At 35.8% G+C, this 26,676-nt stretch overlaps 1 protein-coding gene across 2 annotated transcripts in view; it reads left to right on the top strand.

The window, feature by feature from the left end:
- ZDHHC15 (zinc finger DHHC-type palmitoyltransferase 15) overlaps positions 1 to 26,676 on the top strand; it is a 126,709-nt gene that overhangs the window by 34,887 nt on the left and 65,146 nt on the right. The window contains exon 4 of one of the 2 annotated variants that reach the window (XM_032620914.1): positions 25,443 to 25,563. In XM_032620914.1, coding sequence (XP_032476805.1) covers positions 25,443 to 25,563 — 121 coding nt within the window. Of the gene's footprint in view, positions 1 to 25,442; positions 25,629 to 26,676 lie in introns of those variants that run through there. The other variant, XM_032620915.1, reaches the window with a different exon arrangement.

Raw genomic sequence — 26,676 nt, 5'->3', positions numbered from 1 at the left:
AAAACACCTAAAAACAAATGACAATGGAAACACGACAACCTAAAATCTATGGGATGCAGCAAAATCTGTTCTAAGAAGGAAGTTTATAGCAATACAATCCTACCTTAAGAAACAAGAAACATCTCAAATAAACAACCTAACCCTACACCTAAAGCAATTAGAGAAAGAAGAACAAAAAAACCCGAAAGTTAGCAGAAGAAAAGAAATCATAAAGGTCAGATGAGAAATAAATGAAAAAGATATGAAGGAAACGATAGCAAAAGTCAATAAAACTAAAAGCTGGTTCTTTGAGAATATAAACAAAATTTTTAAACCATTAATGAGACTCATAAAGAAAAAAAGGGAGAAGACTCAAATCACTTAAATTAGAAATGAAAAAGGAGAAGTAACAACTGACGCTGCAGAAATACAAAGGATCATGAGAGATCACTACAAGCAACTCTATGCCAATAAATTGGACAACCTGGAAGAAATGGACAAATTCTTAAAAATGCACAAGCCTCTGAGACTGAACCAGGAAGAAATAGAAAATATGAACAGACCAATCACAATCACTGAAATTGAAGCTGTGATGAAAAATTTCCAGCAAACAAAAGCCCAGGACCGGATAGCTTCACAGGCGAATTCTATCAAATATTTAGGGAAGAGCTAACACCTCTCATTCTCAAACTCTTCCAAAATACAGCAAAGGGAGGAACACTCCCAAACACATTCTACGAAGCCACCATCACCCAGATACCAAAACCAGACAAAGATGTCACAAAGAAGGAAAACTGCAGGCCAATATCACTGATGAACCTAGATGCAAAAATCCTCCACAAAATACTAGCGAACAGAATCCAACAACACATTAAAAGGATCATACACCATGATCAAGTGGGATTTATCCCAGGAATGCAAGGATTCTTCAATATGCACAAATCAATGTGATACACCATATTAACAAACTGGAGGAGAAAAGCCATATGATCATCTCAGTAGATGCAGAGAAAGCTTTCAACAAAATTCAACACCCATTTATGATAAAAAAAAACCCTCCAGAAAGTAGGCATACAGGGAACTTACCTCAGCATAATAAAGTCCAGATATGACAAACCCACAGCCAACATAGTCCTCAATGGTGAAAAACTGAAAAGCATTTCCACTAAGATCAGGAACAAGACAAGGTTGCCCACTCTCACCAATATTATTGAACATAGTATTGGAAGGTTTAGCCACGGCAAAAAGAGAGGAAAAAGAAATAAAAGGAATCCAAATTGGAAAAGAAGAAGTAAAGCTGTCACTGTTTGCAGATGCCATCATACTATACATACAGAATCCTAAAGATGCTACCAGAAACCTACCAGAGCTAATCAATGAATTTGGTAAAGTAGCAGGATACAAAATTAATGCACAGAAATCTCTGACATTCATATACACTAATGATGAAAAATCTGAAAGTGAAATTAAGAAAACACTCCCATTTACCATTGCAAATAGAAAAATAAAATATCTAGGAATAAACCTACCTAAGCAGACAAAAGACCATATGCAGAAAACTATAAGACACTGATGAAAAAATTAAAGATGATACAAATAGATGGAGAGATATACCATGTTCTTTCATTGGAAGAATCAACATTGTGAAAATGACTATACTGCCCAAAGCAGTCTACAGATTCAATGCAATCCCTATCAAACTACCACTGGCATTTTTCACAGAACTAGAACAAACAATTTCACAATTTGTATGGAAACACAAAAGACCCCGAATAGCCAAAGCAATGTTGAGAAAGAAAAATGGAGCTGGAGGAATCAGACTCCATGTCTTCAGAGTATACTCCAAAGCTATAGTAATCAAGAAAGTATGGTACTGGCACAAAAACAGAAATACAGATCAATGGAACAGGATAGCATGCTCAGAGATAAACCCATGCACATATGGTCACCTTATCTTTGATAAAGGAGGCAGTGGAGAAAAGGCAGCCTCTTCAATAAATGGTTCTGGGAAAACTGGAAATCTACATGTAAAAGAATGAAATCAGAACACTCCCTAACATCATACACAATAATAAACTCAAAATGTATTAAAGACCTAAATGTAAGGCCAGACACTCTCCAACTCTTAGAGGAAAGCATAGGCAGAACACTCTATGACATAAATCACAGCAAGATCCTTTTTGACCCACCTCCTAGAGAAATGGAAATAAAAACAAAAATAAACAAGTGGGACATAAGGAAACTTAAAAATTTTTGCGCAGCAAAGGAAACCATGAACTAGATGAAAAAACAACCCTCAGAATGAGAGAAAATATTTGCAAATGAAGCAACTGACAGGATTAATCTCCAAAATTTACAAGCACCACATGCAGCTCAATATCAAAAAAACAAACAACCTAATCCAAAAATGGGCAGAAGACCTAAATAGACATTTCTCCGAAGAAGATATGCCAATTGCCAGCAAACACATGAAGGTATTCTCAACATCATTAATCATTAGAGAAATGCAAATCAAAACTACAATGAAATATCATCTCACAGTGGTCAGAATGGCCATCATCAAAAAATCTACAGGCAGTAAATGCTGGAGAGGGTGTGGAGAAATGGGAACCCTCTTGCACTGTTGGTGGGAATGTAAATTGATACAGCCACTAAGGAAAAACATATGGAGTTTCCTTAAAAAACTAAAAATAGAACTACCATCCCACCCAGCAATCCCACTACTGGACATATACCCTGAGAAAACCATAATTCAAAAAGAGTCATGGAACACAATATTCATTGCAGCTCTCTTTACAATAGCCAGGACATGGAAGCAACCTAAGTGTCCATTGACAGATGAATGGATAAAGAAGATGTAGCACATATATACAATGGAATATTACCCAGCCATAAAGAGAAACAAAATTGAGTTATTTGTAGTGAGATGGACTGACCTAGAGTGTGTTATACAGAGTGAAGTAAGTCAGAATGAGAAAAACAAATACCATATGCTAACACATATATATAGAATCTAAAAAAAAAATGGTCGTGAAGAACCTAGGGGCAAGACGGGAATAAAGACGCAGAGCTACTAGAGAATGGACTTGAGGACATGTGGAGGGGGAAGGGTAAGCTGGGACAAAGTGAGAGAGTGGCATGGACATATGTACACTACCAAATGTAAAATAGATAGCTGGTGGGAAGCAGCCGCATAGCACAGGGAGATCAGCTCGGTGCTTTGTGACTACCTAGAGGGGTGGGATAGGGAGGGTGGGAGGGAGGGAGACGCAAGAGGGAAGAGGTGTGGGTATATATGTATATGTATAGCTGATTCACTTTGTTATAAAGCTGTGACTAATACACCATTCTAAAGCAATTAAAGTCCAATAAATGACAGGGTGAGAGAGAGTCATGGACATATACACACTAACATAAGGTAGATAGCTAGTGGGAAGCAGCTGCATGGCACAGGGATATCAGCTTGGTGCTTTGTGACCGCCTGGAGGGGTGGGATAGGGAGGGTGGGAGGGAGGGAGATGCAAGAGGGAAGAGATATGGGAACATACGTATATGTATAACTGATTCACTTTGTTATAAAGCAGAAACTAACACACCATTGTAAAGCAATTATACCCCAATAAAGATGTTTAAAGAAAACTCCAATAAAGATGTTATAAAAATAAAAATATTAATTAAATTAAATAATAATAGAGAACTTCAATATCCCAATTTTATGAATGGATAGATCATCTAGACTGAAAAGTACTAATGGAAAAGCAAATATGAATAATTCAGTAGACCAAATGTACCCAACAGATATACCCAGAACATTCTACACAACAGCAGTAGAATACATATTCTTTTCAAGCACATACGGAACTTTCTCTGGGATAGAGCGTATGTTAGGCCAAAAAACAAGTCTTAAAATTTAAGAAAGTTGAATTATATCGATGATATTTTCTAATATAATTGTGTGAAAGTAGAAATCAATAACACAGGGAAACTGGAAAACTTACACATACGTGGAAATTAAACAACACCCTCCTGGACAACCTATGGGTCAAGAAGAAATCAAGAGAGAAATCAAAATCAAGAGAGAAATCAAAAAATATGTTGACAAAAATGAAAATGGCGTTACAATATACCGAAACTTATGTGATGCAGCAAAAGCAGTTCTAAGAGGGAAGTTTATAACAATTAATGCCTACATTGAGAAAAAAGAAATATCTCAAATAAACAACCTAAGTTTTCATCTCAGAGAACTAGAAAAAGAAGAAACTAAGCCCTAAATTGATAGAAGGAAGGAAATCACAAATATCAGAGCAGAAAGAAATGAAATAAAAGCTAGAAAAACAATAGAAAAGATCAGAGAAACAAAAATCTGGTTTTCTGCAAAGATAAAAAAATTGACAGACCTTTAGCTACACTTACTAGAACCAGAAAACAGAGAAGACTCAAATAAATAAACTTTAAAAAGAGATGTTATGAGTGATGCCACAGAAATACAAAGGATCATAAGAACAATTAATAAATGAACAATTAATAAACAATTAATATGAACAATTAATAAATCAGATAACCTAGAAGAAGTGGATATTCCTAGAAATATACAACCTTCCAAGACTGAAACATGAAGAAATAAAAAATCTGAACAAATCAATAACAAGGAGTTTGAATCAGTAATAAAAAAAATCTGCAAACAAATAAAAGTCCAGGGCCAGATGGATTCACTTGTGAATTCTGTCAAACATTTAAAGAAAGATTTATAGCAAACCTTCTCACATTCTTCCAAAAAAATTTAGTATGCTTCGAAACATTTACAAAGACAGCATTACCATGATACCAACGTCAGAGAAGGACACTTACAAGGAAAGAAATTAGGCCAGTATCCCCAAACAACATAGATATAAAATCCTTAACAAAATACTATCAAACCAAATTCAACAGCATAATAAAAGGATCATTCACCACAGCCAAGTGGGATTTATACCTGGGATAAAAGGATGGTTTGACATACGTAAATCAATAAATGTGATACACCATATTTTTTAAATTAAAGATTTAAAAAATCATATAATTATCTCAAGAGATACAGAAAAAAACATGACAGATTCCAACATTCTTTCATGATAAAAATTCTCAACAAATTAAGTATAGAACAAATGTACCTCAACATAATAAAGACCATATATGACAAGCCTGTAGCAAATATCATACTCAATGGTGAAAAGTTGAAAGATTTTCCTCCAATATCAGGAACAAGACAAGGATGCCCACTCTCACAACTTCCATTCAACATAGTACTGGAAGTCCTAGCTAGAGCAATTAGGCAAGAAAAGGAAATAAAAGGCATAAAAATCAGAAAGGAAGAAGTTAACTTTTCTATTCACAGATGACATAATGTTATATATAGAAAATCCTAAAGACTCCACCGAAACCAATTTAGAATAAATGAATTCTGTAAAGTTGCAGGATTTAAAAAAATCAGTTGTGTTTTTATACCCTAAAAACAAGCTATCCAATAAAGAAATTAAGAAAGCAACCCCATTTACAATAGCATAAACAAAGAATAAAATACTTAAGAATAAATTTAACCAAAGAGGTGAAAGATCTGTACAAGTAAAGCTATAAAACAATGATGAAAGAAATTGAAAAAACAAATAAATCCATATCATTCTTATGGATTGGAAGAATTAATATTGTTAAAATATCCATACTATCCAAAGCCATCTATAGATTCAATGCAACCCCCATCAAGATTCCAATGGCATTTTTTACTGAAATAGAAAAAACAATCCTAATGTTCATTTGTAACCACAGAAGATCCCAAATAGTTAAGGCAATCTTCAGCAAGAAAAAGCTGGAAGCATCACACTCCCTGATTTCAAATTATACTATAAAGCTATAGTAATCTAAACTGTACGATACTGGCATAAAAACAGACACATAGACCAATGGAACAGAATTAAGAGCCCAGAAATAAACTCATGTATATGGAGTCAACTGTCAACAAAGTTGCCATGAATACACAATGAGAAAATGATAATATCTTTCAATAAATGTTGCTGGAAAAACTGCATATCCACATGCAAAAGAATAAAATTGGACCTTTATCTCAGACCATTCACAAAAATTAATTTAAAATGGATTAATGATTTAAATATAAGACTTGAAAACATACAAATCCTAGAAGGGAAAAGGGAAAAACTCCTTTACAGTGGTCTTGGCATGATTTTTTGGATTTGAGACCAAAGCACATACAAACAAAAGCAAAAACAAACAAGTGGGATTATATCAAGCTAAAACGTTTCTGCACATGAGGAAACAATCAGCACAATAATAAGGCAACCTATGGAATAGGAGAAAATATTTGATTACCATATATCTGAAAACGGGTTATTATCTAAAATATATATGGAACTCTTACAACTCAATAGCAAAAAGCCAAATATACCCATTTAAAAATGGGCAAAGGACCTGAATAGATATTTTTCAAAAGAAGACATACACATGGCCAGCAAGTATATTAAAAAGTGCTCAACCTGACTAATTATCAGGGAAGTGCAAACCAAATCTACATGAGGTGTCACCTCACAGCTGTCAGATGGCTATCATGAAAAAGTCAAAACGTAACAAGTGTTGGTGAGGATGTGGAGAAAGTGAACCTTCGTACACTGTTTGTGGGAATGTAAATTGGTATAGCCATTATGGAAAACAGTACAGTGGTTCCTCAAAAATTAGTAATAGAACTACTGTATCATCCAGCAGTCCCACTTCTGGGTATATATCCAAAGGAAACAAAATCTGTATCTCAAAGAGATACCTGCATTCCTATAGTCATTGCAGCATTCAGTCATAAATACATGGAGATAACCTATTTGTTCACAAACAGATGGATAAAGAAATATGGTATATACATATAATAGAATATTATTCAGCTTTTAAAAATAAAGAAATCCTGCCATTTGTAACACCATGACGTACCTGGAGGACATTATGCTAAGTGAAATAAACCAGACACAGAAAGACAAATACTGCATGATCTCACTTATATATGGAATGTTTTAAAAAAGTCAGACTCATAGTAACAGAGCAGAATTGTGTAATAGTTATAAACATATATGTACCTAACAAGAGAACTCCAAAATATAGGGTGAAAAATTGACAGAACTGAAGGAAAAAATATACAGCTCTATAATAATAATTGGAGATTTCAATACCCTATTTTCAGTAATGGATAGAACACCTAGACAGAATATTAATAAGGAAAGTCAGGATTTAACAACACAAAAAACCAATTAGATGTAACACACATGTATGGAACACTCCACCTCAAAATAGAAGAATACACATTCTTCTCATATGCACATGGAACATTCTCCAGTATAGATCATATGGTTGGTAACAAAAGAAGTCTTAATAAATTTAAAAGATTGAAACCACACAAAGAATCTTCTCTGATTTCAATGGAATGAAACTAGAAATCAATAACCAAAGGGAAATTATAAATTCACGAATGTGTGGAATTGAACAACACACTCTTAAACAATCAGTGAATTAAATAAGAATCCACAAAGGAAATTAGAAAATACTGTGAATGAATGAAATTGAAAAATAGCATTCCAAATATTATGGGATGCAAGGAAACAGTGCTCAGGGGAAATTTATAGCTATAAACACCTACAGTATAAAAAGGAGTAATATATTAATTCAGTATTCTTTACACCTTAAAGAAACAGAAAATCAAGAGCAATCTGACCCCAAAGATAGCAGAGGTAAATAATAAGGATTAGAGCAGAGGTAAACTAAATAGGGAATAGAAGACAATAGGGATGATTAAGAAAACAAAAGTGGGGCTTTGAAAAGATCTACAAAATTGACAAACCTATAACTACACTGACCAACAGAGAGAGAGAGGGAGACAGAGAGGACACAAATTACTAATATCAGAAATGAAAGTAGGACATTACTATAGACCTTACAGAAACAGAAAGGATTACAAGAAAATACCATGAATAATTGTGTGCCAACAAATTAGATAACCAAGATGAAATGGGCAAATTTCTAGAAACACACTAGCTAGTAAAACTGAATCAAGAAGAAATTTTAAAAATGGAATATACCTATAGTAAGTAAAAAGATTGTATTAATCAAAAACCTATCAAGAAATAAAAGCCCAGGACCAGAAAGTTTCACAAGTAAATTCTATCAAACATTTAAAGAAGAATTAGCACCAATCTTTCTCAAATTATTCCAAAAAAAAAGAGAAGATGGAGAAACACTTTTTCTACTCAGTGCATGTAGGCAAGAAAAATAAAAATTGGACAGGAAGACATAAAGTTATCTCTGTTCACAGATAACATGATCTTACTTGTATCCAACCCTAAAGGTTCCACCAAAAATCCTGTTAGAATTAATAAATGATTTCAGCAAAATTGCAGGATGCAAAATTAACACATCAACAGACAGTAATCAGTTGCATCTCTATACACTAGCAATGAGCAATCAGAAAAATTAAGTAAACAGCTACCTTTACAAAGCATGAAAAAGAATGAAATACTTAGGAATAAACTTAACCAAGGAGGTGAAAATCTTGTGTACTGAAAACTAAAAAAAAGTTGCTGAATGAAGTTAGATACAAATAAATGGAAAGACATCCCGTGTTCATTAATTGGAACAGGTAATATTGTTAGGGATATCATTACTACCCAAATTAGTCTACAGATTTAGTGCAATCTCTATCAAAATCCCAATGACACTTTTTTCATAAATAGAAAATTCTATCCTAAAATTCATATAGAATCTCAAGAGACTCCAAATAGCCAAAACAATCTTGAAAAAGAACAAAGTTGGAGGTCTCACATTTCCTCATTTCTAAACTTACTACAAAGCTACAGTAATCAAAACAGTGTGGTACAGACATAGAAACTAATTGAATAGAATAAAGAGGCCAAAATAAACCCTCACATATATGGTCAGATGATTTTTGAAAAGTGTACCAAGACCATTCAAAGGGAAAGGAGGGTCTTTTCAACGAATGGTGTTGGGAAAACTAGATACACACATGCAAAATAATGAAGTTGGACCCTTACATTATACCATGTACAAAAATCAACTCAAATGGATTAAAGACCTAAACCTAAACCTGTAGTTTTTAAAACTAGAAAACACTTAGAAGAAAAACTAGGAATAAATTTCATGACATTGGTTTGGCAATAATTTCTTGGATATGACACCAAAAACAGAGTAAACTAAAGTAAAAATAAATTGGATGACATTAATACATTTAAAGTTCTAGGCATCAAAACACAACAGACTGACTGAAAAGGCAACCTATGGAATGGGAGAAAATTTTTACAAATCATATATCTAATAAGGGGTTAATATCCAGAATATAAAAGAACTCTTACAACTATACAACAACAGAAAACAAACCAATCTGATTTCTAAATGGGCAAAGGACTTGAGTAGACATTTTCCCAAATGACCAACAAACACATGAGAAGATGCTCAACATCATTAATCATTGGGGAAATGCATATCAAAACCACAATGAAATACCACTTCACATCCATAAGGAGGGATACTATTTTTTTTAAAAAAGCAGAAAATGGCAAGTGTTGGCGAGAATGTGGAGAAACTGGAACACTAGTGAGATGTTGATGGGAGCATAAAATGGTGCAGCCACTATGGAAAATAGTATGGTATCTCCTCAAATAATTAAAAATAGAGCTACCAGGGCTTCCCTGGTGGCACAGTGGTTGAGAGTCCACCTGCTGATGCAGGGGACATGGATTCGTGCCCCGGTCCGGGAAGATCCCACATGCCACAGAGTGGCTAGGCCCGTGAGCCATGGCCACTGAGCCTGTGCATCCGGAGCCTGTGCTCTGCAACGGGAGAGGCCACAACAGTGAGAGGCCCATGTACCGCAAAAAAAAAATAATAATATAAATAAATAAATAAAAATAGAGCTACCATATGATCCAGTAATTCCACTTCTTGTTATGTACCCAAAAGAATTGAAAGCATGGTCTCAAGGCAGTATTTGTTCACAGCAGCATTATTCACAATAGCCAAAAGGTGGATGCAAGCCAAATGTCCACTGAAAGATGAATGGATAAACAAAATGTAATATATACAAACAATGGAATATTATTCAGCCTTCAAAAGGAAGGATACTGACACATGCCACCACGTGGATGAACTTTGAGGACTTTATGATAAGTGAAATAAGCCAGTCACAAAAAGGCAAATACTGTATGATTCCACTTACATAAGGGACTTAGAGTAGTCAAATTAACAGAGACAGAAAGTAAAATGGTGTCTGCCTGGAGCTGGAGGGAAGAGGTATAAGGAGTTGTTTAATGAGTATAGAATTTCAGTTTGGAAAGATGAAAAAAGGGTTTAGGTTGGATGGTGGTGATGGTTGCACAACAATGTGAATGTACTTAATGCCACTGAGCTATACACTTAAAAATAGTCTAAATGGCTGAACTATATGTTGTGTATATTTTATCACAATAAAAAATGGATCAAACACCAAAATGTAAAACTTAAACCTCTTAAACTCTTAAAAGAAAACCTAGGGGTAAATCTTAATGACCCTGGATTTGGTAATGGATTATTAGATAAGACATTAAAAACAAGAAACAAAAGAAAAACATATAAATTAGACTTTATCAAAATTTAAAACTTTTGTGCATCAAACAACACTATCAAAAAATTGAGAAGGCCACTCAAAAAAGGGGGAAAATATTTGCAAATTATATATCTGATAAGTGTCAAGTATCCAGAATACATAAAAGATTCTTGCAATTCAACAACAAAAAGACAAACAACCAAATTTAAAATGGGCAAATAATTTTATTTTGTATCTATATGAGATAATGGATGTTCACTAAACTTATTGTGGTAATCATTTCCTTATGTATATAATTCAAATCATTATGCTGTACACCTTAAAATTATACTGTGCTGTATGTCAATTATACTTCAATAAAACTGGAAGAAAAAATATTAGGTGAAAAAGTAGTATGGAAAATTAAAGGAATGATTGTATATACAAATGAAAGGAAAGACTACACCAAAATAGTACTGGCTCTTTATGAATAAGATTAGAAGGATTTTTTTCTTAATGTTTTTCTGTAATGTCTATATATTCTACAATGAGCTTGCATTACTTTTATAAAAATAAAACAATAACTCTTGTATACTGATACAATGAAAAATAAAATTAAAATTTACATTTAGCCATGTGATCCACTTTGAGGTAATTTTTCTAAATTGGAGTATAGCTGTTTTACAATGTTGTGTTAGTTTCTACTGTACAGAAAAGTGCAGTTCCCTGTGCTATACAGCAGGTTCTCATTAGTTATCTATTTTACACACATTAGTGTATATATGTCAATCCCAATCTCCCAATTCATCCCACCCACCCTTTCCCCGCTTGGTGTCCATACATTTGTTCTCTACATCTGTGTCTCTATTTCTGCCTTGCAAACCAGTTCATCTGTACTATGTTTCTAGATTCCACAGGTATACGTTAATATACGATATTTGTTTTTCTCTTTCTGATTTACTTCACTCTGTATGACAGTCTCTAGATCCATCCACATCTCTACAAATGACCCAATTTTGTTCCTCTTTATGGCTGAGTAACATTCCATTGAATATATGTACCACTTCTTCTTTTCCCATTTCTCTGTTGATGGGCATTTAGGTTGCTTCCATGACTGGCTATTGTCAATAGTGCTGCAATGAACACTGGGATGCATTGTCTTTTTGAATTATGGTTTTATCTGGGTTTAAGCCCAGGAGTGGGATTGCTGGGTCATATGGTAGCTCTATTTCTAGTTTCTGAAGGAACCTCCATACTGTTCCCATAGTGGCTGTATCAATTTACATTCCCACCAACAGTGTAAGAGGGTTCCCTTTTCTCCACACCCTCTCCAGCATTCAGTGTTTATAAATGTTCTGATGATGCCCATTCTAAATGGTGTGAGGTGATGCCTCATTGTAGTTTTGATTTGCATTTCTCTAATAATTAGTGATGTTGAGAAGCTTTTGATGTGCCTCTTGGCCATCTGTATGTCTTCTTTGGATAAATGTCTGTTTAGGTCTTCTGCCCATTTTTGGATTGGGTTGTTTGTTTTTTTTGCTATTCAGCTGCATGAGCTGTTTACATATTTTGGAGATTAATCCTTTGTCCATTGATTCATTTGAAATATTTTCTATCATTCTGAGGGCTGTCTTTTCATCTTCCTTGTGGTTTCCTTTGGCGTGCAAAAGCTTTTAAGTCTCATTAGGTCCCATTTTTTAATTTTTGTTTTTATTTGCATTACTCTAGGAGGTGGGTCAAAAAAGATCTTGCTGGGCTTCCCTGGTGGCGCAGTGGTTGAGAGTCTGCCTGCCGATGCAGGGGACACGGGTTCGTGCCCCGGTCCGGGAAGATCCCACATGCCGCGGAGCGGCTGGGCCCATGAGCCATGGCCGCTGAGCCTGCGCGTCCAGAGCCTGTGCTCCGCAACGGGAGAGGTCACAACAGTGAGAGGCCCGCGTACAGAAAAAAAAAAAAAAAAAAAAGATCTTGCTGTGATTTATGTTAAAGAGTCTTCTGCCTTTGTTTTCCTCTAAGAGTTTTATAGTGTCCAGTCATACATTTAGGTCTTTCATCCATTTTGAGTTTATTTTTGTGTATGGTGTTACGGTGTGTTCTAATTTCATTCCTTTACATGTAGCTGTCCAGTTTTCCCAGCACCACTTATTGAAGAGGCTGTCTTTTCTACATTGTATATTCTTACTTTCTTTATCAAAGATAAGGTGACCATAGGTGCGTGAGTTTATCTCTGGACTTTCTATCCTGTTCCATTTATCTATATTTCTGTTTTTTTGCCAGTGCCATTCTGTCTTCATTACTGTAGCTTTGTAGTATAGTCTGAAGTCAGGGAGCCTGATTCCTCCAGTTCCATTTTTTTGTCTCAAGATTGCTTTGGTTATTTGGGGTCTTTTGTATCTCCATACAGATTTTCAGATTTTTTGTTCTATTTCTGTGGAAAATGACATTGGTAATTTGATAGGGATTGCATTGAATCTGTAGATTGCTTTGGGTAGTTTAGCTATTTTTGCAATATAGATTCTTCCAATTCAAGAACATGGTATGTCTCTCCAACTGTTGGTATCATCTTTGATTTCTTTCATCAGTGTCTTATAGTTTTCTGCATACAGGTCTTTTACCTCCTTAGGCAGGTTTATTCTGAGGTATTTTATTCTTTTTGTTGCAGTGGTGAATGAGGTCATTTCCTAAATTTCTCTTTCTCATCTTTTGTTGTTAATGTATAGGAATGCAGGAGATTTCTGTGCATTAACTTTATATCCTGCAACTTTACCAAATTCATTGATTAGCTCTAGTAGTTTTCTGGTGGCATCTTTAGGATTTTCTATGTATAGTATCATATCATCTGCAAACAGTGATAGTTTTACTTCTTCTTTTCCAAATTGTATTCTTTTTATTTCTTTTTCGTCTCTGATTTCTATGGCTAGGACTTCCAAACCTATGTTAAATAATATTGGTGAGAGTGGACATCCTTGTCTTGTTCCTGATTTTAAAGGAAATGCTTTCAGTTTTTCACCATTGAGAATGGTGTTTGCTCTGGTCTGTTGTTACGGCTTTTATTATGTTGAGGTAGTTTCCCTCTATGCCAACTTTCTGGAGAGTTTTTATCATAAATGGGTGTTGAATTTTGTCAAAAGCTTTTTCTGCATCTACTGAGATGATCATATGGTTTTTGTTCTTCAATTTGTTAATATGGTGTACCACATTGACTGATTTGCATATATTAAAGAATGCATATATCCTTGCATCCCTGGGATAAATCCCACTTGATCATGGTTTGTGATCCTTTTGATGTGTTATTGGGTTCTGTTTGCTAGTATTTTGTTGAGGATTTTTGCATCTATATTCATCAGGGATATTGGTCTGTAATTTTCTCTTTTTTGTAATATCTTTGTCTGGTTTTGGAATAAAGGTGATGGTGGACTCATAGAATGAGTTTGGGAGTTTTCCATCCTCTGAAATTTTTTGGAAGAGTTTCAGAGGATGGGTGTTAGCTCTTCTCTAAATCTTTGACCGTATTTACCTGGGAAGCTGTCTGGTCTGGACTTCAGTTTGTTGGAAGACCTTTAATCACAGTTTCAATTTCATTACTTGTGATTGGTCTGTTCATATTTTCTACTTCTTCTTGGTTCAGTCTTGGAAGGTAATACCTTTCTAATAATTTATCCATTTCTTCCAGGTTGTCCATTTCATTGGCATAGAGTTGCTTGTAGTAGTCTCTTATGACGTATTGCATTTCTGTGGTGTCCGTTGTAACTTCTCCTTTTTCATTTCTAATTATTTTGATTGGAGTCCTCTCCCTCTTTTTCTTGATGCATCTGGTTAAACTTTTATCAATTTTGTTTATCTTCTCAAACAACCAGCTTTTAGTTTTTATTAATCTTTGCTATTGTTTTGTTTCTATTTCATTTATTTCTGCTCTAATCTTTATGGTTTCTTTCCTTCTACTCACATTGGGTTTTTTTTTTTTTTTTTTTTTGCTCTTCTTACTCTAGTTCCTTTAGGTGTAAGGTTAGATTCTTTATTTGAGATTTTTCTTGTTTCTTGAGGTAAGATTGTCTTCCAATAAACTTTCCTCTGAGAACTGCTTTTGCTGCATCCCATAGGTTTAGGGTCATTGTGTTTTCATTGTCATTTGTCTCTAGGTAGTTTTTGATTTCCTCTCTGCTTTCTTCAGTGATCTCTTGTTTATTTAGTAGCGTATTGTTGAGCCTCCATGTGTTTGTGTTTTTTACAGTTTCTTTCCTGTAATTGATTTCTAATTTCAAAACGTTGTGGTCGCAGAAGATACTTGGTACAATTTCAATATTCTTAACTTTACCAAGGCTTGATTTGTGACCGAAGATATGATCTATCCTGCAGAATGTTCAATGTGCACTTGAGAAGAAAGTGTAATCTGCTGTTTTCAGATGGCATGTCCTCTTAATATCAATTAAATATATTCGGTCTATTGTGTCATTTAAAGCTTGTGTTTCCTTATTTTTTTTCATTTTGGATGATCTGTCCATTGGTGAAAGTGGGGTGTTAAAGTCCTCTACTATTATTGTGTTACTGTTGATTTCCCCTTTTATGGCTGTTAGTATTTGCCTTATGTATTGAGGTGCTCCTATGTAGGTGCATAAATATTTACAATTGTTATATCTTCTTCTTGGGTTGATCCCTTGATCATTATGTAGTGTCCTTCTTTGTCTCTTGTAATAGTCTTTATTTTAAAGTCTATTTTGCCTGATATGAGAATTGCTACTCCAGCTTTCATTTGATTCCCATTTGCATGGAATATCTTTTTCCATCCCCTCACTTTCAGTCTGTATGTGTCCCTAGGTCTGAAGTGGGTCTCTTGTAGACAGCATAAATATGGGTCTTATTTTTGTATCCATTCAGCCAGTCCGTGTCTTTTGGTTGGAGCATTACTCCATTCACATATGTGTGTTCCTATTACTATTTTCTTAATAGTTTCGTGTTTGTTTTTGTATGTCCTTTTCTTCTCTTGTGTTTCCAGCTTAGATAAGTTCGTTTAGCATTTGTTTTAAAGCTGGTTTGGTGGTGCTGAATTCTCTTAGCTTTTGCTTGTCTGCAAAGCCTTTGATTTCTCTTTCAATCTGAATGAGATCTTCCTAGGTAGACTAATCTTGGTTGTAGATTTTTCCCTTTCATCACTTTAAATACATCATGCCACTCCCTTCTGGCCTGCAGAGTTTCTGCTGAGAACTCAACTGAGAACCTTATGGGGATTCCATTGTATGTTATTTGTTGCTTTTCCCTTGGTGCTTTTAATATTTTTTCTTTGAATTTAATATTTGTTATTTTGATTAATATGTGTCTTGGTTTGTTTCTCTTAGGGTTTATCCTGTTTGGGACTCTCTGCACTTCCTGGACTTGGGTGGCTATTTCCTTTCCTATGTTGGGGAAGTTTTCGACTATAATTTCTTCAAATATTTTCTCAGACCCTTTCTCTTTCTCTTCTTCTTCTTGGACCTCTATAATTCGAATGTTGGTGTGTTTAATGTTGTCCCAGAGGTCTCTGAGACTGTCCTCAATTCTCTTCCTTATTTTTTCTTTATTCTGCTCCATGGCAGTTATTTCCACCATTCTATATTCCAGCTCACTTATCCATTCTTCTACCTCAGTTATTCTGCTATTGATTCCTTATAGAGTATTTTAAATTTCAGTTATTTTGTTGTTTATTACTGTTTGTTTGCTCTTCAGTTCTTCTAGGTCCTTGTTAAACGTTTCTTTTTTTTTTTTTTTTTTTTTTTGCGGTACACGGGCCTCTCACTGTTGTGGCCTCTCCCATTGCAGAGCACAGGCTCTGAACATGCAGGCTCAGCAGCCATGGCTCATGGGCCCAGCCGCTCCACGGCATGTGGGATCCTCCTGGACTGGGGCACAAACCCTTGTCCCCTGCATCGGCAGGCGGACTCTCAAGCACTGTGCCACCAGGGAAGCCCCGTTAAATGTTTCTTGTACTTTCTCTATTCTATTTCCAAGATTTGGATCATCTTTACTGTGATTACTCTGAATTCCTTTTCAAGTAGACTGCCTATTTCCTCTTCATTTGTTTGGTCTTGTGGGGTTTTACCTTGCTCCTTCATCTGCTGCATATTTCTCTGTCTTCTCGTTTTGTTTAAATTAGTGTGTTTGGGGTCTCCTTGCCACAGGCTGCAGGGTCATACTTCCTCTTACTTCTGATGTCTGTCCCCAGTGGGTGAGGTTGGTCCAGTGGCTTGTGTAGGCTTCCTGGTGGGGGGGACTGGTGCCTGTGTTCTGGTGGGTGTGGCTGGATCTTGTCCCTCTGGTGGACCAAACCATGTCCGTTGGTGTGTTTGGGGTGTCTGTGAGCTTCATATCACTTTAGGCATCCTGTCTGCTAATGGGTGGGCTTGTTATCCTGTCTAGCTAGTTGTTTGGCATGAGGCCTCCAGCACTGGAGCTTGCTGGCCATTGTATGGAGCCAGATCTTAGTGTTGAGATGGAGACCTCTGGGAGAGCCCTCACCAATTAATATTCCATAGGGCTGGGAGTTCTCTGGTGGTCCAACATCCTGGACTCAGCTCTCCCACCTCAGAGGCTCAGGCCCAACCCCTGGCCAGAGCACTAAGACCCTGCAAGCCACATAGCATGGAAAAAAAGAAAACAAACAGATAAAACCCCAAGACAAATGGTAAAAGCAAAACTAAACAGATAAAATCACATGAAGAAACACACACACACATACACTCACAAAAAGAAAAATAAAAAAGAGAAAACAAAAAGGGAGAGAGCAACCAAACCAATAAACAAACCTCATAATGAAAACAAACACTAAGAACTAAACTAACAAAAACAAAAAAACAAAATCAAATCAAACACAGAAAGCAAACTTAAAAAAAAGGCAAAGAAAGCATAAAACACACAAAAATGATCAAAAGAAAACTAAAAACAAGAGAAAGATGAAAACAAAAGGAAAAATGTACGAAACAACAAAGAAGTAAACATAGAAAAATGTAAATTATAGTTTAAAATAAGAGAAAAACAATGCAAAACAAAGAAAAACCAAAACAAGTAAAAACTACAATATAACAAAAAATACAGTAGAAATAGGAAAAAATAAAATTAAAAATATATTAAAAATAAAAGCATAAAAGAGAATATATAAAGTAAATAAAAATTAAAAGAATGATAAAAAATCAACAAAATTTTTAAAAGTAGCAATAATAATAATATTTTTCTGTGGCTTCAGCTTTCTGTGTCCTTGCCCCCACAGTGAACCATAGCCAGTCCCTGCCTACCCAGGAAGTCCTCCAATACTTCTAGGTAGGTCTCTGGATCTGCTGTGGGCACTGTGGCACCAGCTCAGACTCTTATCTGGCCTTACTCCTGTGTGTACTTGCCTCCAAAGTCCACAGTTGCCCCCAAAGTCCACATGCTCAATTGTGGGAACACTCATCTATTCAGATATTCCCAGGTGCAGTGTTTACCAAGCTGATTGTGGATGTTTAATCCGCTACTCCTCTGGGTGCTTGGAGAGATTTCCCTTTCTCTTCTTTGGTCGCATGGCACCTGGGGTTCAGCTTTGGCTTTGGCCCCGCCTCTGCGTGTGGGCCACCCTCAGGCGTCTGTTCCCTGCCCAGGCAAGAGGAGGCGAAAGCAATGACTAATTAGGGCTCACTTGCTCTCTCAGTTCAGCGAGAGGGACAGATACAGCAGTCACAATTGGGATGTGCTGGGACTGCTTGCAGTGGCAGAGGCAGGCATGAAGCTGCAACAGCCTAGGTGCACCATGCGTTCTCCTGGGGATGTTGGCCCTGGATCACAGGACCCTCAGCAGTGGCGGGCTGCACAGACTCCCAGGAAGGTGTGGGCATTGACCTGGGTTTGCTCACAGGACCCTTGGTGGCAGTGGCAGCAGCCATTGCACCTGCCTCTCAGGCTCACGCCCACCTCTGGAGCTCGCATAGGTGGTGCCCTGCAATCTGTGAGCACACGGAACAAGAAGCTCATATGGTGGGCCTGCCCCTCTCCTTGTGGACCCCATGACAATGGCCTCTTGCCTCTCTGGCAGGTCCAGACTTTTTTCTGGACTCCCTCCCAGCTAGCTGTGGTATACTAGCCCCCTCAGGCTGTCTTTGCACAGCCTGCCCCAGTCCTCTCCCTGGTTTCTGACCTCCAAAGCCTGTGCCTCAGCACCCAGTCCTCACCTGACCCAGCAGGTGATCAGATAAGTGTCTCAGGCTGGTGAGTGCTGGTTGGCACTGATCCTCTGTGCAGGATTCTCTCTGCTTTCCCTCCACACCCCTGTTGCTCCCCTCTCCTCTGAGGCTCTGAAGTTCCCCCAATTCCCGCCAGTGAGGGGGCTTCCTAGTATGTGGAAACTTTTCCACCTTCACAGCTCCCTCCCAGAGGTGCAGGTCCCATCCCTATTCTTTTGTCTCTGTTTTTTCTTTTTCCTTTTGCCCTACTCAGGTACATGGGGATTTTCTTGCCTTTTGGGAAGTCTGAGGTCTTCTACCAGTGTTCAGTAGGTGTTCTGTAGGAGTTGTTCCACATATAGATGTATTTTTGATGAATTTGTGGGGACAAAGGTGGTCTCCATGTCTTACTCCTCCATCTTGAAGATCCTCCATTTTGAGGTAATTTGTGTAAGATGTGAGGTAATATTGAGGGTTTGTTTTTTTAATATTATGTCCAATTGTTATAGTACAGTTTGCTGAAAAGATGATCCTTAATATTTTCAATACGGACTATCCTTTAAAAAATGGGCAAATGACTTGAATAGATAGTTCACTAAACAATACATATGTGTGTGTGTATATATATATATATATATGTATGTATGTATATGTATATATAGTAGAGAAATGCAAATTAAGACCACAATGAGATAACATTTCACACCAGATGGCTAAAATATGACTAACTGAACAGATACATGCAAAAGAATGAAATTGAACCACATCGTACACTAAATACTAAAATTAACTCAAAATGTATTAAAGACTTGAATGTTAGACCTAAAACCATGAAACTCTGAGATGAAAACATAGCTGGTAAGCTCCTTGTTATTGGTCTTAGCAATGCTTTTAGGGATCTGACTCCAAAGGCAAGAGCAACAAGAGGAAAAATAAACAAATGGGACTATATCAAACTAAAAAGCTTCTGCACGGCAAAGGAAATTATCAATAAAACGAAAAGCCAACCTATTGAATGGAAGAAGGTATGTTCAAGTCATATACCCAATAAGGGGTTGATATCCAAAATATATAAAGAACTCATACAATTCAATTACAAAAAACATCTGATTAAAAATGGGCAGAGTATCTGAATAGACATTTTCCCAAAGATGTACAGATGGCCAACAGGCACTTGAAAAGATGCTCAGCATCACTAATCATCAGGGAAATGAAAATCAAAACCACAGTGAGATATCACCTCATGCCAGTTAGAATGACTGTTATAAAAAAGACAAGAAATAACAAGAGTTGATAAGGATGTGGAGGAAGGGGTACCCTTATTCACTGTTGGTGGGAATGTAAATTGGTGCAACCAGTATGGAAAACAGTATAGAGGTTCCTCAAAAAATTAAAAATAGAACTACCATATGATCCAGGAATTCCATTTTTGGGTATCTATCCAAAGGAAACAAAAACATGAATTAGAAAAGATATATGCACCCCTATGTTCACTGCAGCATTATTTACAATAGCCAAGATATGGAAGCAACTTAAGTGTCCATCAGTGGATGAATGGATAAAGAAGATATGGTATATATACAATGGAATACTACTCAGTCATTAAAAAGAAAGAAATATTGTCATTTGCAACAACATGGTTGGACCTTGAGGGTATTATGCTAAGTGAAATAAGTCAGAGAAAGACAAATACCACATGATTTCACTTATATGCGAAATTTAAAATACAAAACAAACAAAACAAAACTGAACTCAGACTCATAGATACAGAGAACAGATTCCCAGTGGAGGTTGCCAGAGGAAAAGGGGTAGGAGTGGGGGGAGGAATGGGTGACGGGGATCAAGAGGCATCAGCTTCCAGTTATAAAATGAATAAGTCATGGGGATGTAATGTATAGTATACGGAATACAGTCAATATTGTGTTAATTTTGTATGGTGACAGATGGTAACTGGACATTGTAGTGATCATTTTGAAATGCATAGAGATGTCAAATCATTATGTTGTACACATGAAACTAATATAATATTGTATGCCAGATACATTTCAATAAAAGTAATCATGGAATCATATATCATATAAAGATAAATTTTACTGAATGGAAATTTTTTTAACATAAAGGAAAAAATTGTCAGTGATCCTCCAATATTGAATCAAGCCAAATTCCTATTCAGATGAGCTGTCTTCCTTTGCCCAGGAAGCAGAAAAAGAAGATTGTAGGTGTGGTAGAGTGATCACATCAATTGTTCCAATTTCTCATGCTTTCTTGCAGTCATGAACTTTGCCATAACCTCTTATGTCCTCCCACTCTCTCTGCATCTAGCCATGTAACTTGCTTTATCCAATGGGATGTTAGTAGATGTGAGATAAGTAGATGCTTGAAAGAGCACTTACATGTTTCCATTTGGATTTCTCCTCTTGCCTTCTATCACCACCTTGACAACATGCCAGTCTAGCCTGATGGGACACAAACATGGGAGCAGAATTGAGTCATCAGGGTCATCCCAACCAAGATGGATCAATAGTCAGACAATTACCAGATACGTGAGGGAGTTTGGGGACCAGAACTGCTTAGTCAATTCAGCCAAAATTGCCAGCACACAGACCCTTGAACCTTGATGCTTATTATTCTAGATTTCAAAGTTGTATGTTATGAAACATTATTGTGACCATAGATAACTGATACAAAAAGTAAGGAATTATGAACCATAAGAAAAAGGCAAAAACCAAGGAAAATGTTAACTTTGGGGAGGTGGGAAACTGTGGGAGTTGGGCACACTTTCTTGAAGTGCTAGTGTCTTAATTTATTTTTTTAAATAAGGAAGGCTATCTGAATAATGCTATGCAGGAATATGAAAACAAGACTGGAGTAGAACCAATCTAGAGGTATATCATCTTGTGATCAGTTCATGACTTTCCCTAATAATGAAGGTCTCTTCACATCTTTGAATTTTATTCCATGAAATCAAATATGTACAACCTCAGATGAATGTAATAAAATAATTGTAATAAAAAAAAGACAAAAAGAAAGAAGGAAGGAAGGAAGGAAGAAAGAAAGAAAAAGAAAGAAAGAAAGAGAAAGAAAAAGAAAGAAAAAGAAAGAAAAATGTAAAATAACAAGTGTTAGTGTAAATATGGAGAATTCTGAATCCTCATACATTGCTACTGGGAATTTTAATGGCGTGGCTAGTGTGGAAAACAGTTTTTCATTTCCTCATAAGGTTAAACATAGAATTACCATGTGACCCAGCAGTTCTACTCCTAAGTATATACTCAGGAGAATTGAAAACAGTTGTTCAAACAAATAGTTATACACAGTTGTTCACAGATCACTATTCACTGTAACCAAAAGATGGGAAGGAGCCAAATGTCCATTAACAGGGGAATGCATAAACCAAGTGTGGTATGTCCATACAATGGAATATTATTCAGCCATTAAAAAGGAATGCATTACTGATACAACATGGATGAACCTTGAAAACATTATGCTAATTGAAATACAGCAGACACCAAAGGCCACATATTGTTTGATTCCATTCATATGAAATATCCAGAAAGAAAAATCCAGTGAAGCAGAAGGTAGATTAGTGGTTGCCAGGGAATGGGAATGGAGGGAATAGGGAATCATCACTTAATGTATAGAGGGTTTCCTTTTGGAGTGATAAAAATATTCTGGAACTAGATAGTGGTGATGGTTGCAAAACACTGTGAATGTACTAAATGCCACTGACTCGTACACTATAAAATGTACATTTTAAAATGAAATTTTATGTTATGTGAATTTTAGCTCAATAAAATAATTGTCCTTGTCACACTATTTATAAAGCTTGTAGACCAGTAAAAAGGCTGAGTGATTAGGAATTTTGTTGGCCTAAACTGGGTGACATGATGACAGGATTTAGATAATCACTGCAAATGTCTAACATTTAAGACCACATGTTAATCATTTTTAATGGGTAAAAAGAAAAGGTGAATCTTTTGGACCTATTTGATAGCCATGATATTAATTTATCTAATACCAAATACATCCCAGTCTATCACCAGTTGTCCCACCCGAAGTGCATTTAGTGGCTCATTGCATTCTAACCCTCAAAAATGCTTGGTTAGTGCCAGAAATAGGGTATCCAGGCATGACATCCTATTCCAGACCAAAGCCTACTGGCTATATAACCACAACGTTTCATCACATACAAGCAGTAACAACACTGCCTGTGCCTTTCAAGCTGGGGCAGTATACCACAAGAAAGTTATATTCCCAAGACCATCCCCGAACTTAAAGCGCTGCCCCAAGGTGCTACTTTTAATTATCAACATTAAAAAAGAATTGTTTAAAACTTTATACTTTTAAATCAACTATACTTCAATAAGAAGGTTAATAATAAGTTAAAAAATAAAACTTTATACTTTCCAGTTAGCATAATTGTTCTTCTAAGAAAACAAAAAAAAACCCAGTTGTTTTTATATTAAGTTTATATTATTTAGTTACCATTTTATAATATTGACCTATATACTTTTGGTTCTGAAAATTCTTAGTTGTGTGTGCCTATACAGTTCATCACAGAATCCTTGGCTTCCTGGGCCTCCACCCATTAAATGCCTAGAGTGCACCATATTTACTGTAATAGCCAAAAATTCCCCTATACATTTCCACATACCCACAGGAAGTCACTCTACTTTAGAATGACATGATACCATAAAAATGCACCACCACAGGTATGGTTCTTAAAATAGAGTGTTTGATTTTATACATTTCCAATTTTAAAAGTCAGATACATTTAAATTATCTTAAATATTTTATTAATTTATTTGTTTTACTATTTTACTGCTGTACAAATACATACTCTATTCCAAGAACTAAGCTGTAAAGAGTATGATTTCATGATTTTTTACCTATATTTACACCTATATAATCACCATCCAGGTTAAGATTTTGAACATTTCCAGCACCTCAGGAATCTCTTTCACACCCTTTCCCAATCAGCTTCCTATCAGACATAACCACTAGTCTTTCTATCACCATAGATTAATTTTGCCTATTTTTGAGCCTCACACAAAAAAGGAATCATAGTATGCACTGTTTTGTGTAAGCCTTTCACTCAGTGCAGTGTTTTCCAGATTCATTCATGTTGATGTATGTTTCAGTTATTCATTCCCTTTTACTGCTGTTTGTTATTCTCTTATCACAGTTGATTTATCCATTCACCAATTAAAGGACACTTGTGTTGTTACCATTTATTTCTATTATGAATAAAGCTGCTATGAACAATCTTGTACCTGTCTTTTGGCATACACACAAACACACATACATATACACACACACACACACACTCATTGTTCTCTTAGGTATATAACTGGGAATGGAATTGCTGAGTCATAGGGCGGCACATATTTAGCTTAAGTAGATAATGCCAAACAGTTTTCCAAAGTGGTTGCATAAATATACACTCCCACCAAGATCTTCAGATCCTCAAAATGCACCATAAGGGAAGTAAAGAGGAAAGCCACAGACTGGTAGAAAATATTCAACAAAGGACTAGTATACAAAATACATAAATTACTATTCAAATCATTACAAAATCAATAATAAAAAAGACACATAACCCAATTATTTTTTAATGGACAAAAACTTGAATAGGCATTTCACAGGAAGATACCCAAATGGCCAATAAACTCATAAAAAGGTGCTGAATGTCATTAGTAATCAAAGGAGTGCAAATTAAAATCACAATAACATACTGCTACACACTATCTAGAATAGTTAAAAATTTAAAGATTGGCTATATCAAATATTTCTAAATGATTTAAGAAATTGGACTTGTAAAAGAGCCTTTAATTATTTGTTATTATCCAGCACTGTTATACCAGTCTTGTGAAGTAAGTATTATTTCCTCTGTTTTACAGACAAAGAAACTTAGGTTGAGAGTATCTGATTTTCCAAAGTGATTTTTGAACTATTAAATGGCAGAGATTAAGTTTAAATCCAGAGAATGTGATCACAGATCTTTCTCTTTTTCACCTCTGCCTACCCTTTGGCCCAAACAGAAGAAAACTTACAGGTTTGTATTACTTTGGAAAATCGTTGGCATTTTTTTTTGCCAGATTAGCAAAGTGTAGCACAAACATGGCAACAAGCTCCATACCAGACTAAAAATTTCTGAAATAGTGAGAATATCCAAATTTCTATTCATTTGAAAAATTATTATAGAATGTGAAGACAATGTTGCAAGTAGTCTCATCCAGCTTCTCCAAGAGTGTCACCTATGAAAAATACTCACAACTTAATAAGAAGCATAGTTTATCATCAACAGGGTCCTGGCAGCAAGGTATCACATATCAACATGCAATATCGTATTATGGTATAATGGAGTGGAAATGGCATAAGTCTTGGGGTCAAGTGAACTGGGTTTGGGGCTTAGTTTTGCTGCTTTTATTAGCTGAGTGAGTGTAACCATAGACAAGGTACTTAATCTAAGTTTTATTTTCTTTAGTTATAAAACAATATTACCTATCACATAGACTTATGAATATTTAGATAAAAGCCAAATAAGATAAATGAGATAATTATCCAGAGAAAGTTATAAACCAAATTGGTACCTGAGCTTCAAGGATAGGTAACAAATATTTTCATCCAAATAGTTATTGTTTTTAATCTTTTCTGTGAATTTTGGAAAGTAAAGTCGTGCCTCTCACTTCTCCTTCCAGTTCCACCTGTCCTATACCGACAAGGAGCGCTATGAAAATGAAGAAAGACCTGAGGTCCAGAAGCAGATGCTTTCTGATATGGCCAAGAAGCTACCAGTTTACACAAGAACTGGGAGTGGAGGTCAGTTCATCCAAAGTCGCTTAGAGAGGCAGATCAACAATGATCTCAGAAAGACTGAGTCATAAATATCCTCAATCTAGCCCACTTTTTCCTCCTTTCTTCTGAAGAACACTGTGGAGTTTTTTCTCAACATTTTATTATAAAAAAGGTCAAACATTTACCCAAGATGGAATAATTATAAACATCTGTATACCCACCACTGGAGTCACCACTAACATTTTACTATATCTCTTTATCACATATCTGTCCACAAATCCATCCCTCTATCCATCATCCATCAAGATATCTTATTTTAAAAAAACTTTTTTACTGAAGTATAGTTGATGTACAATGTAGTGTTAGTTTCTGGTATACAATAAAGTGATTCAATTAAACATACATAAATGTGTGTGTGTGTATATATATATGTATATGTATATATATACTTTTTCATATTCTTTTCCATTATGGTTTATTACAGGATATTGAATATAGTTCTCTGTGGTATGCAGTAGGTCCTTGCTGTTTATTTCATATATACTAGTTTGTATCTGCTAATACCAAACTCCTAATTTATCCCTCCCCACCTCCTTTCCACTTCGGTAATGATAAATTTGTTTTCTATGACTGTGAGTCTGTTTCTGTTTTGTAAATAAGTTAAATTCTAACATTTTTTTAGATTCCACATATAAGTGATATCATATGGTACTTGTCTTTCTCTCTTATTTCATTTAGTATGATCATCTCTAGGTCCATCCATGTTGCTGCAAATGGCATTATTTCATTCTTTTTTATTGCTGAGTAGTACTCCATCATATATATATACCACATCTTCTTTATCTATTCATCTGTTGATCGACATTTAGGTTGCTTCCATGTCCTGGCTATTGTAAATAGTGCTGTAATGAACATGTAGGGTGCATGTATCTTTTCGAAGTATGCTTTTCTCTGGATATACGCCCAGGAATGGGATTGCTGTATCATATGGTAGTTCTATTTTTAGTTTTTTAAGGAACCTCCATACTGTTCATTATAGTGATTGTACCAATTTATATTCCCACCAACAGTGTAGGAGGGTTCCCTTTTCTCCACACCCTCTCCAGCATTTGTTATTTGTAGATTTTTAATGATGGC

The sequence above is a fragment of the Phocoena sinus genome, chromosome X (genome assembly GCF_008692025.1).
Source record: "Phocoena sinus isolate mPhoSin1 chromosome X, mPhoSin1.pri, whole genome shotgun sequence".
Classification (NCBI taxonomy): domain Eukaryota; kingdom Metazoa; phylum Chordata; class Mammalia; order Artiodactyla; family Phocoenidae; genus Phocoena; species Phocoena sinus.
Note: the sequence above shows the minus strand (reverse complement) of the source record. Positions and strands in the feature narration are given on the sequence as shown.